Consider the following 12,528-nt stretch of genomic DNA (forward strand, 5'->3'; position numbering starts at 1 on the left):
TATATATATGTCTTTCTTATCATAAGATTAGGAATTTGGCTGAAAATCCCAACCTTAGACAGGGGCCAAACTTCAATCTATTTATTAGTAGTCACCGGAACATGTATGCGAAGTTATGTGCCGTGATAGTCGCTGTATTGAGATTGTTTTTGGTTTCTCTTTACTCATCACCGCGCGAATTTGTTGATGTCTTTCCCTGGTCTCTGCCTTTATTAAAATCTCGACTCTATATCTAGCTGTAATCTAGTTGCAGGTTGCAGATTTCTGGAATCTAGTACATTCAAGAGATTAAATGAATTGCACTAGACTCTGTAGTAAGACAGAATTTTGGCTGACGTTAATGCACCGATTATTCCTTTCGTCGAAAGGGTGCCCAACTGGTTGTGTGTGTGTTTGTGTGTGTGTGTGTGTGTGTGTGTGTGTGTGTGTGTGTGTGTGTGTGTGTTATATACGTGTGTTTTCTTTGTTATTGTTTGCTTTTCATTGATACAAATCCAATATATCCGTCTGTCTGCTGGTTCGTTGGATCCCCCTTAACTCGGGCGCTGGCCGTAACAGGCAGGATCGACAGCCTATAGCTCCTAAAATTTACATAGGCTAATGTCGATGTGGGTGTAAAACACATGTAATTAAACAACTCCGTGCACTGAAACCTTGCACAAAAGTGCTTTAAAAGAGTGAACTTTCGACAAGAGTGCACACACTGGAGTCTATTTACATTTTCGAACATAATGTAGTCTATTTGACATTCCCTCATCTTATTTCTCGCCCCCTATAGCTATAACAGTTAATCTCTTATTCACATCTGTTTCGTTAAGTTGTCTCTGATGCAGCCATTGAAAAGGCTATGTCGCCTATTGTTAATAGTCATAGGAAAAATCCCTGAGGATTCGCCAGTATCTTATCCATTGTTCTCCTGACATCAGATGTGCAAGCAAGGATCAAATAATTCAATTAACAAAGACTGCTGTTTATTGGTAAATGTATCGAATTATAGCGGACCGATTGCTACAGGGTAAATATTTGTTGATGGTCCACAATCTCCCCAAGCCTCTCATTAACAAATACATGTAGATCTAGATATCCTCTGCAGGGAGATAAGAAAACCTTTTGAATGGGATGCGAGACGGAGGATTTTTCACTAGGCCTATCGCCAGGCACATAAAGATGTTATTAGAATGTTCGGACTTTGGAGAGATCAGAAGGAATTACTTCAAATGTACAGATTTAAAGAATATTGTTCTTCGATCGTTGATCCTAACTATCTGAATTCTCGATTTACAAAGACCATGCCATTGTCATTGGCTTTTTAAAAAAACCCTCAAAGTAACAAATAGTTTCAAGATATATTTTTAAAATGTAAATAGCTGTTTTTTAAAACTAAATTTCTACCATAAAATGTTAAACTTACCAACCATGAAATAAATATATCTAAATCCAAGCCGTGCTCTGAACTGTTGTGAAAACAATCAACTTGTGTTTCACGCGTTCATAAGACTTTTTAAAAAATTATGTAATAATAGATCTAGAGTCTATATAGTAGTTTCGAGCGTCCGTAAAAACTCTGACGAAACTAACCTATGCAATGAATTAGATCTAGACAACTTTACATAAAATTGTGGTTCCATGAAAATGATCTTAAAAACACCACCACCACCACCACCTCACAATTTATACCAACATGCTACCAGTCAGTGCCCGCTCGCCTAGAACAAAATAAATTGTTACAGTTCGGTAGCTGGAATGGTAAAGACTATTACAATCTCTATTTTCGGCTAATTAATGAGGGGAAGCAACTCTGGTTGACCAATTTCCGGAGACTGGAATCCGATTGTCGATAGAGGCTAAATGATTTGCTTCTGAATCTATTCTTTGTTGTATTATTATATCGACCAAACCGGCGAAGCCAAGTTTTGATTGCCTTGGCCTTTGATATTTTATTTCAGAGGTTTTTTCTGCCCATGTTACTTTTCTAGTGCTAACATGGGTGATCACGAAAACCAACTCGTTATTTTGTCTCGCTTGGAGAAAATAAAAGAAATTCGGTGAGTCGAGTCGGGTGGAAGTGGACTTGTTGAGTGGCCTGAATAAATCTCTCTCTCAAAATTGGCTAGACTACTTAGATCTATATCTAGATCTATATTAGATTATTATTAGTGATTAAAAATGTAGGAGAGGGGGGGGGTGCTGGTAGATCTGTAGATCTAAATCTAGATTTAGATTTAGATCTAATCCTTCTGCGTCTTTCATATGGCAATTTTCGTGCGGTTTATTGTCTTTGTGTTTACCGTGTTTCAATTTCAAGCATCAGCGTTCTTAAAATCTTACTGTTCTGAGCATCAACGATCTAGATTTTTTCTAGATCTAGATTCTAGTCTGGATCTAGATCTAGATCTAGATCTAGGAAATCCAAAATGTTACCGAAAACACGTCCTTCCATGCGGGTATCCCAGGAAGTGATGACATCACAGTACTAAAATTAGCAGCCAATCAGAAAAATGCGTCTTTTCTACGTTTAACGGCATATCCCCCCGGTGTGGGCAAGGGGCGAGGATTCCACCATGACATCTCACAGGCCGATAAAACCGCCTAGGCCCTTGGTCACTTGGTGGCATACCGCATTACATCTAGATCTAGATGTAGTTGAAACGAATATATATATGTAATAATGTAAAAACATTTTTCGCCTCTTTAATTAAAAAAAGGCTCACTACCGACACTGAGCAAGATGGGACCGGTAGCTGGCCGGACCCTTCATTGTTTACTCACTTAAACGATGGCTGGCCTCTCAGCACTCATGTTATAAATTATGGTTCAAGGAACAGAGAGCGTACGTAATGAGACAAGAGCACAAGACTGCACTTGCACAACGGTTGAAGGGTTGTAAATTATTCAGACCAAATGGGGCAAACTCGGCTTCAACGAGCTCGGATCCAACAAGAACTCGGATTCAATGAAATGAGATAGATTCTCTAAAATCAATAAAAATAAGCCGGATTCAACGAGCACTTAAATCAGCGAGCTCGGTCTCAATGAGGTCCATTCCATGGTGAAAAGCCCCCGCAGACGTGGTTTCGCTCATTTATCTCCCAGAACGAACTCTATCTCTTCCCGGAAGCCATCCATTGCTGCTGCACCTGCATTGTGAACCATTATTCACTTAACCGATTGCACGCGACCAATCAGCGGCTATTTTTCATACCAAAACATGCGTTGTTGGCACGCGCACATGTCCACTCTGGCGTGTGTCGGGGGTGGCCTGCACACATGTGGCTGTGTGTGTGCGTGTCGGGGATGGGGGGGGGGGGGGGGGGGCACTTTCGGTCCGGGCGTTGAACGTCGCAGATATAAAAGCGTCAGTCTTTTTTTCCCCTCGGCAACTGGTCATTATTATCAATGATCAGCTAGTCTTGACGTAGATCTACGTAATGAATTGTGCTCGTGTTTGCTATAACGAACACTCAGATTCAACGAGATTTTTGGTCAGGCCCGGCGACCTCGTTGAATCCGAGTTCCACTGTACTCTACTGTAGGCCTACTGTACTGTGACTGTGTATTGCACTGTCTCTAATTGTGTAGAAGTACTGAACTGTAGTTAGATATCTAGTCCTGTACTCTCTGTTTTTATTGTACAATGGAGTCCACTTATAACGAGTCTTGAAGTAACGAGAAGTCTGTTATAAAGACATTATTCGAAAACCCCGTTTTTTTTTCCTTCTTTATCTTTGTTAATAAAATACTGCTATAGTGCAATCAAACGAACGCACGAATCGGTTATAGCGGAATATTGACCATCTATACAGTATACACGATAAAAACCTCGCCAGTTGAGAAACTTGTTGGTCATCTAGCGAAACAAAGAATGGAACAGCTCATGTGTGCCAACGATGAAGGCCGAAGCGAATGAGTGGGGAGGGTGTGGCACGCGCAGACAAGCCGTTGTGAAGCAGAACACATTACCTGATACATGTCGTGATAGGCCAGCCTAGTCCAGATTATCTGGGCCTATCATGCCTCTCACTTCTCCGATACGGGGATGGAGAGATCACAGTGTTGTGATGGTGATGGATCATGGAGCGAATGTGTGATGTGCGCAAGCAGAATCGGGAACGCACCACAGGGTGTGGTGGGGTGGGGTAAACACAGCGGGCGAGTTAGCCTAGAGAACTTTCGTTCTGATAGCCAGCGCCGAGCTGTCAAAATTGCTAACGCTAGAGAAAGAAACCTGATTCAATTTTTGATCAACCAAGACCTAGAAGTCATGTTGAACAAAGCCATCATTAGAGGAGATTACAAAAAGAAATAAAAAGAACACTAAACTCATAGATTAGGCCTACTTTATTATTTCCTTTGAATTTATTACTGGATCCCTTACAACGAGAATCCTGCTATAACTGACATTTCGTACCGGTCCCCTCCCTCTCGTTATAACAGGATTCCAGTGTAGTTAAGTCGGCATTCTCCAGTTTTTGCCTCAAGAGTGACAAGTGCGCTGGATATATCGATACTACTGACTTAAAAACTCGGTTGTATTGATGTTATAACTGAAAGAGAGTGCAGCAAGAGATATGCAGCAGTAGCCTAAATATTTCACTTGTTGTTAACAGGAGGGGTTTCACTGTTCAGGGGACTCGCCCCTCTGACCGAATAAAAATATGGGGGGTTTCAGGGGGGGCATGTCCCCTGAATTCAGCCTTGATTTGATGTGGTTTGCAATTAGGTTTGATATCTCTCGCTCGCCGCTCATCTATCATCATATGGCATGCGTGGGGAAAAGTAATCATTTAGGAGCAGAAATTGGATGGTGAAGCCAAAACCCACACTCTCTCTCTCTCTACAGTTATCGTTTGGGCCAAAACTGGATACAGTGGAATCCTGTTAAAACGAGAGGGAGGGGACCGAAGCAAAATGTCCGTTATAGCAGGATTCTCGCTATAAGGGATCCAGTAACAAATTCAAGGGAAACTGTAAAGTAGGCCTAATCTATGAGTTTGGTGTTCTGTTTTTTCCTTTTGCTATCTCCCCTGATGATGATTTTGTTTCAACATGACCTCTAGGTCTTACTTGATCAAAAATCGAATCAGGTTTGTTTCTCTAGCGCTAGATCTAGCGATGTGGACTGACAGCTCGGCGTTGGCGATCAGAAAGAAAGGGCTCTGGGCTAACTCGCCTGCTGTGTTTTCCCCCCACCCCACCCCACCCTGTGGTGCCTTCTGTCTGCTTGCGCACGTCACACATTCGCTCCATCCATCACATTGCTGTGACCTCTCACCTCTCCATCCCGGCATCGGAGAAGTGAGAGGCATGGCATGCCTTGATAATCTAAACTGGCGTATCACGCAATGCGTTCTGCTTGTCTTTGCATGCCGCACCCTCCCTACTCAGTTGCTCCGGCCTTCATTGTTGACGCACATGGGCTCTCCTCTTCTTTGTTTCGCAAGATCAGCTATAAGTTTCTCAACTGGCGAGGTCTTGCATTATGTATACTTGGCCTATGCCATGTGCACAGCAGCAGCAATATTCCGTCTTAACCGGCTCGCAAGTCAGTATTTTGTTTACAAAGGTAAAGAGGAGAAAAAAAACAGGGTTTTAGAATAGTGCCTTTATTACAGACTTCTAGTTTTTTCCGGACTCGTTATAAGTGGACTCCCCTGTATTATACTTTTTAGTCTTCTACTGCAACTGATGGTAGTATCTCAACTGTAACTCTAACTGTGTGACAGAAATTTCGTGTCTTCTGGATAAGCCTTGGTAAATTTTACTTTCACTCCTCTGCACACAGATGCCCTGCTTTGGGGGTTAACTCAATCACAACGCCGAGCCGTTGGGGGCGGTGCGGCTAAAGTTAAAGTGCCGCCAGTACGCTAAGCCGCCCCTGGCGGCTCGAGTACCGATCTTCATTTTTAGCTTAGATTCAATCCATGTTAAAATAAAGGTCATAATATAATTTTGACTTCCGGGTCAAACGTTTTCTGGAGCGAAAATCGGAAGTTTTGATTTAGTTTTGAAACACTTTCAAAGTTTATGCGACTTTGTTTTATCGCGATGCTCAAATTATAGCCCAGACCCCAGTCTTACTACTTTTACACAACAAAATATATTATTATTTTGCACACTAAAGAAATGTAGGACTATTCTTTAGAATATTGATACAATTGGGCTCAAATTGCCATTGCTCTGTTATTGAGAAATCAATATTTTTCAGTGCTAGATCTAGATCTAAATTGTCAAATTATTTTAATATTTCTCCCAAAAATCACTCTTTTTTGTGAAATTACACAAAAAGTACCACTCACGACATGTTTAGGTTTATTCCAAATGCAATTCTGAATAATTCTGTATACGATACGAGTGTTTTTTTCTGTTTGTGAATGCATTTTGTCCATTTTTCAAGATTATAAAATTTTTGGGTTTTTTTTTCAATATCGGATGTCATGATCCAAATGTGCAAATTTTATGGAATGTATATAAATAACTGCAAAATTTTCAATATTTTCCAGTTCTATATTCATTTATGATTATTTTGATGTATAATTTGACTAGAATCTAGGTGCAAACATATTTTTTGAGTTTCACCGAAGATGATTAATTTTTTATTTTCAAATTTTATCCGCATCCAAGCAAAATTATGTTTCGTGATCGCCTCTTACAGGAACCAAAGTTGAAAAATGCACAAATAAACATTACAGATGTATTCTACAAATCATACTGAAAATTTTGGTGCATAATATGTTAATATTTATTTGAATTTGAGGCCCCAAAGACCTTTGAACTGCACACTAGTCATCATCTCATTTCGCCTTCCTGAGTGGGGGGGCAGGCCTCTAGACCTTTAGATCTGGTCTGAATCATGAATCTAGGATTATAATTAATTAAATTTACTTCACATAACAGTCACTCTGTCCAAATTATTGATCTGTCTGTATATTTTGAGGTTTTAGATTATCATCATAAACTGCTCTTCTAGAAATCTTAGTTTGAATCTGAGGTTACGTTACTTAACTTTTTTTCAAAGTGGGCTTAATTGAGATACTTCTATGCTTGGATCGAAAACTGAATGGATATTCACCATATGCTCCCTCCCCCCCCCCTCCTCCTCTCTTATCCTCAATAATTATTGTACGTTTTTGTGGAAAGTTTACAATAATAATTAGATACAATAATTAGGTTTCACTTTTTCCAGTTTCATTTATAACTTGCTCAACCCTAGGCCTACACTTCCAGGTTGTCAGCTCTCCTTAGAGATTTTTACCACTTTTTGAAAAATTGAAAAAAAAAATTTAACACATCGCGACCTCAGTGCTTTCTTGTCCTATCTCCATTTTTAATTAAAGTGAAAACAGTTCATACCAAAGAGTGAGCTTAAGAAGAAGTTACATTTTCAATGTTTACAAAAATGGAGATAGGACAAGAAAGCACCGAGGTCGCGATATCCTACCCAAATTTGGTACACATTTTATTAACCTTTATTTGTGTGTGTTGAAAATTTGAAGGCAAAATAAAAATATTTCATAGTTTTTATGCAATACTCGATGGAAAAAGGTCTATATTAATGTATATACAGAGTCAAAAAGTAAACAAAAAGCAAAGAAAGTAAGTGTGTTCAAATTTCGCACCCCCTCACATGGTTCACAAATATATATCTTTTCTTTGTTCTAAATTTGGGCTTGCACTTCTGGTCATAGTCTGTTTCAAACAAAAAATGGTTACTCTTCTAATTAGGCTATAGTCTTGAGTCAGATGCTTCTCAAAATAAATAAATGAAATAAACTGGCATTTTTTTACTGGTTTGGCAATTTATATTGAATTTTTATTTTTAGCTAAATTCGTTTTTTGTTCTTTTAAGAACATATGTGAGGCAGCGTTGTGGAATCTGGCTCTCGTCAATTTTTGGGCATGGAGAGTTTTTGGTATCATCTTAAAGCTTGTTCACTTGTCTTTATTTGAATGAAAAAAATATCCTTTTATCTTGAATACAAGATATTTGCGAAAGAAGGAGGTGGGGGTCACTTGTTCTCAGAGGTAAAATTAATGAGAAAATGGCTGCCAAAGATTAGTTATTTCCTTAGTTAAGAGTCTGTGGTAACTGAAAATTTACATTTTTTGTGCCTTTGATCAACGTTTTTCAGAAAAATCCGCTCAGAAATGAGTTCTTTAATGGGCATGAAAGGTGTTGAGCCAAAAAAAAAAAATGATAAAAATTCACAAACCTGCGGAAAAATGCAAGTTTCTTCATTTTGATTATTTTAACGAGAGCCTGATTCCACCTTGCTGCCTCACATATATATATTTCTGTGAGGATCTTACTGAAAAACATTGATTAATAAAGGCACAAAAAGTCCAAGTTTTCTGTTTTCGAGGACTCTTAAGCTCTAGAAATCATCAAACTTTGGTGGCCATTTTCTCATTAACTTTATTTCCAAAACCAGGCAACCCTCACCTCCTCCAATCATAATCATCTTGACTTCTATTCAGGATAGATGGGTACTTTTTTCATCGAAATCAAGACAATTTATGAATAAACTTTAAAATGGTACCAATAACTCCACAGGCCCAAAAATTGACGAGCGCCTGGTTCCTCCGTGTTGTGACACATTTTATTTGTATTGTTTCTGGCATGTCCAAACGCTATGAAATCAAAGACCTCTATATAATACCTTGATTGGGAGTTTCCTTGACCCTTTCTGATGGGTGGCTTGGCACCACCACCCCCTCCCTGCACCAGCCCATGCCATTGAAGACAACCAACCAATTCATTTATCAATCAAACCTAGTCTGTTTTTTTTTTAATCTATAAAAGCATTCATGTTTAATGGGTTTGTTTGAATTTTTTTTTTCTTCAGACAAAAAACGGTGTCATTAGAAAAACTGAGATCAAGGCTGCGCCATGAAATTGAAGTCACTGAAGCTGAAGAGAAATGTTTAGAAGATTACAAACGAGAAATGGAACTTCTTCTGCAAGAGAAAATGGCCCATGTGGAAGAATTAAGGTTGATTCATGCTGACATTAATTTGGTGAGTGTACACAATTTTTATAAGCTTGCATTGTTTTAGAGGGTAAAGTACAGTAAAGATTTTTCCTTGTTTCTTCTGGTCCAGTCTTGCACTTACTTTTTGGCATAGTTTTATGTGTAAATATCAAGAGTTTTTATTTGTGGATTTAAGAAAATTTTTTTTTGGGGGTAACCTTAAGACTATAAATAAGATAATTCATCTGTAATATATCAAGCACAGGTGTCTTAATTAACATTTTTATATGGTATAATCAGCTATGATAATGCTAGTCGATGCACATATTTTTTATAAAATTGTAATGGTTTTGTTTTATTCTTTAGTTACAAGTTTTTACTAAGATGCACACACATATATATATAAAAAAAATTTCACTACCAACTCATGCAGCATACACCAATTCAAAGCTAAGTTAATTCTGCATTATCTGACACATAATTCATCTATGTTGAGAGTCTCCCAAGATATGATCACTCAAAATTGACCGTAAAAAAAAAAATTAGACTTGGGAAAATTGTGTGAAATCAAAGAAACGTGTTGCGCGTGTATTTGGGTGCATCAACATTCGTGGAAAGGACATGTAATGAATACCATATGACTCAAGATTATTATTGTCTGTGCAATAAACAGCATCTTCTGATGATATGTTCAAACAAATTGAAAAACAGCAGTCACAAATACCACACAAAGCCTTGACTTAACCATTACATGGTCATGGGCTCATTAGAATTTTGTTTAGGAGCCATTGGTTTTGCGTAGACCACAAAACCTTTTTTTTGGACATGGACTGTCTTGGTTAGATCTTGGACGTAATCATCGTCAATGAGGAACAGAGGCCTCGAAAGTGCCATGGTTTGGGGTGGTCTGGCGTGGAATGAACAAAACCACCCTCATGGGACTCACTAGATGGCTTGGTATAGTGAACTACGAGGGCTGTCCCATGGAAAACCGAAAAAGGGCCATTAAAGCAACAAGCTTTGTCCTATTATAATATATTTCTATAGGTTTGAGACCTTTTGCGGTCAGAAACCGAATAACAGACCTCACTTTTACCCTTGACCAATTTTCCAAGGGGGTAGCCATCTTTGTAGAACTGCTGTGTTCGTTTGGTTTGTGCGATGCTCATGGTGCTCAATCGGGAAATTCTTATATGATTGTTTTACAAGTGTGCGTTTACAGAATGTGAAAATATTGAATAGTTTTCAAATTACAGTAGTCTCCGCCATAGATCCCACCGCTTACGATCCCGGTTCTCTTAAGATCCCGCTGTTTTAAGAAAACAGAATTTTTACTATACAAAAGTCACCCCTAAGATCCCGCTCTGATTCACTCTGAAGGTCTACATTCGGCTAAGATCCCGCATTTCAGATCATAATTTTCGGAACAAAAACCCGGGCGGGCACAGCCGATCAACCAAGAGTGAAAAGTTGAGATCAATAAACTGTCCGTTGCGTCAAAGATCAGCCACTATCGTGAATGTGATCACATACACATTGTAAAACTCTATGAAGCGATGCAATGTTTGCCCCAAACGGGATCACACCAAGGTGTGAACTGACCGATACATTTGTTTTCCCCAAGCATTGCACTCACACCTAAGCTCTCCCCCTAATCATACGTCACTCGCTGGGTGGGCAGGGCCTACACGTTTGCTCCAGGTGGGTTCACATCGAACTGTGAACTCTTCCCTGACCATTGCTGCAGTTGTCTCTACTCCCGAATTTGCGAGACCAACTTAATTTTAATTGGTGGGTTCACAACATTTTTTTTTTTTTTGGGGAAGCTATAAATTTTCGACTGGTAAAGGGGAGGGGGCAACTGGATAAGTGTAGATCTTGAGACTCATGTTACTAATGATAGGATAATAAGTGAAAATGGCACGCCTCATGCCACTATGCACTGTGATAGGCCATCAAGGTTATCCACTCTTTGCTCGCCATATATGCCATAAACCCACCAAGGGGCCACGTCAATTCATTTTAGAGTGGAGGGAGACCATTTTAACGATTGTGAGCTTTAACATGGGTCACCATAGATTCTTCCCTGGGTTCGTCGGTTAAGATCCCGGTTCGCCTAAGATCCCACATTTCCTTGCTCCCGAGCACCGGGATCTTAGGCGGAGACTACTGTACAGCCAAATTCCGGTTTTCCGTGGGACAGCCGTCGTACATCACACGAGTGCTGAAACGTCATGTCTTACCCTTATTTTCGTCATTGTGTGTCATTCAAAGAGATATCTCCATGTGTGACATGTCGACAAAGCACTTTCTCATAGGGCCAGTGCCACAAGACAATTCTTGTAAAATGAAAAAATACAAATTTATGAGTTGTCACTCGTAAAATAGTTAAATAGCCACAATATGAATCCTACAGGTATTGTATGTGGTGAAGCCCTATGAAAGAAACAGCAGTGGAAGAAAATCAACCTTGCTCCCACTTCAGATCCTTTGTTTGCAACTCTTTTGAGAGGAACTGACAGAAAATGATGTCCAAAATTTAATAGAGTGTACGCCCAGAGGGCTTGTGCTCTTCTCAAATCCAATGACTCCAAAACAAAATAATAATGAGCACATTTAATGTTAAGTCCGAGTTTTGCATGGTATTTGTGACTGATCTGTTTTCTGATATGTTTAAAAAAAGCATTGTAATAAAATATTGTTTATTGCAGAGACAAAATTTTCCATTAATTTGAAGTGCAATTTGTGCCCATTCTATCGAATTGATGCACCTCAATAAATGCACGAACACACTTATATGTTTCTTTGATTTCGCATAATTTTTGCCAACACTGTTTTTTTTAAGGTCTGTTTTGAGTGACCGTATCTCGGGCAACTCTTAACATAGATAACATATTAACGTGTCCGATGATGCATAATATATCTAGCTTTAGATTGGTATGCTGCATGAATGAGTAGTACTAGGCTTTAACGTGATGATTTGGTGATTACATTTTGAAATTTCTTTTGGATGTGATATATAAAATGACATTATGTTTCTTGAATTTTGAAGGCAAGAGGCATCACCTTTTTAAAAGATTCATGCAGATTTTACAGAATGTTGTTGGTCCTGCTTAAACTATTACTGATTTCAGTCAAAGTGAGTGAAAATTATTGTAATATTTAAACCTCTCACTTTGGATATTTATATGTTTCTTTTTTGTCTTCATTTGAAAAGATGGAAACGACAATCAAACAAGCTGAAGAGGAGAAAGTAAAGGCTTATGAAAATGCAAAAAGACTGTATGATGAATGCCGTCCATTGAAAGAAGAAGTTGATCTCTTGCGTATGAGGGCTGGTCTGGAAGTTCAACATGAGATGCCAGAAGAAACAGAAAAAATGAGACCGGAGTAAGTCTATGTTAGGCCACCCTTTGCCCTGTGTTTATCACTGCCTTTTCCACCCCTAGTCTCGCAGTGAGGTTGAAAATGTGTTCACTAAAAATAAAAAATGCAATGCAATAAAAATTCACGAACGGTCACAATAAAGTTGAAACGTGAGTAACTAGAAACATTCATT

The 12,528-nt window shown here is 38.9% G+C and overlaps 1 protein-coding gene across 1 annotated transcript in view; it reads left to right on the forward strand.

The window, feature by feature from the left end:
• The first annotated feature begins 1,796 nt into the window (after window positions 1-1,796).
• LOC101864500 (zinc finger C4H2 domain-containing protein) overlaps window positions 1,797-12,528 on the forward strand; it is a 17,765-nt gene continuing 7,033 nt past the window's right edge. Inside the window, exons 1-3 of the mRNA XM_005090555.3 lie at window positions 1,797-2,045; window positions 8,844-9,015; window positions 12,187-12,359. Coding sequence (XP_005090612.1) covers window positions 1,984-2,045; window positions 8,844-9,015; window positions 12,187-12,359 — 407 coding nt within the window. The 5' untranslated portion in view covers window positions 1,797-1,983. The remainder of the gene's footprint in view (window positions 2,046-8,843; window positions 9,016-12,186; window positions 12,360-12,528) is intronic.

Source organism: Aplysia californica, unplaced genomic scaffold, assembly GCF_000002075.1.
Source record: "Aplysia californica isolate F4 #8 unplaced genomic scaffold, AplCal3.0 scaffold00019, whole genome shotgun sequence".
Classification (NCBI taxonomy): domain Eukaryota; kingdom Metazoa; phylum Mollusca; class Gastropoda; order Aplysiida; family Aplysiidae; genus Aplysia; species Aplysia californica.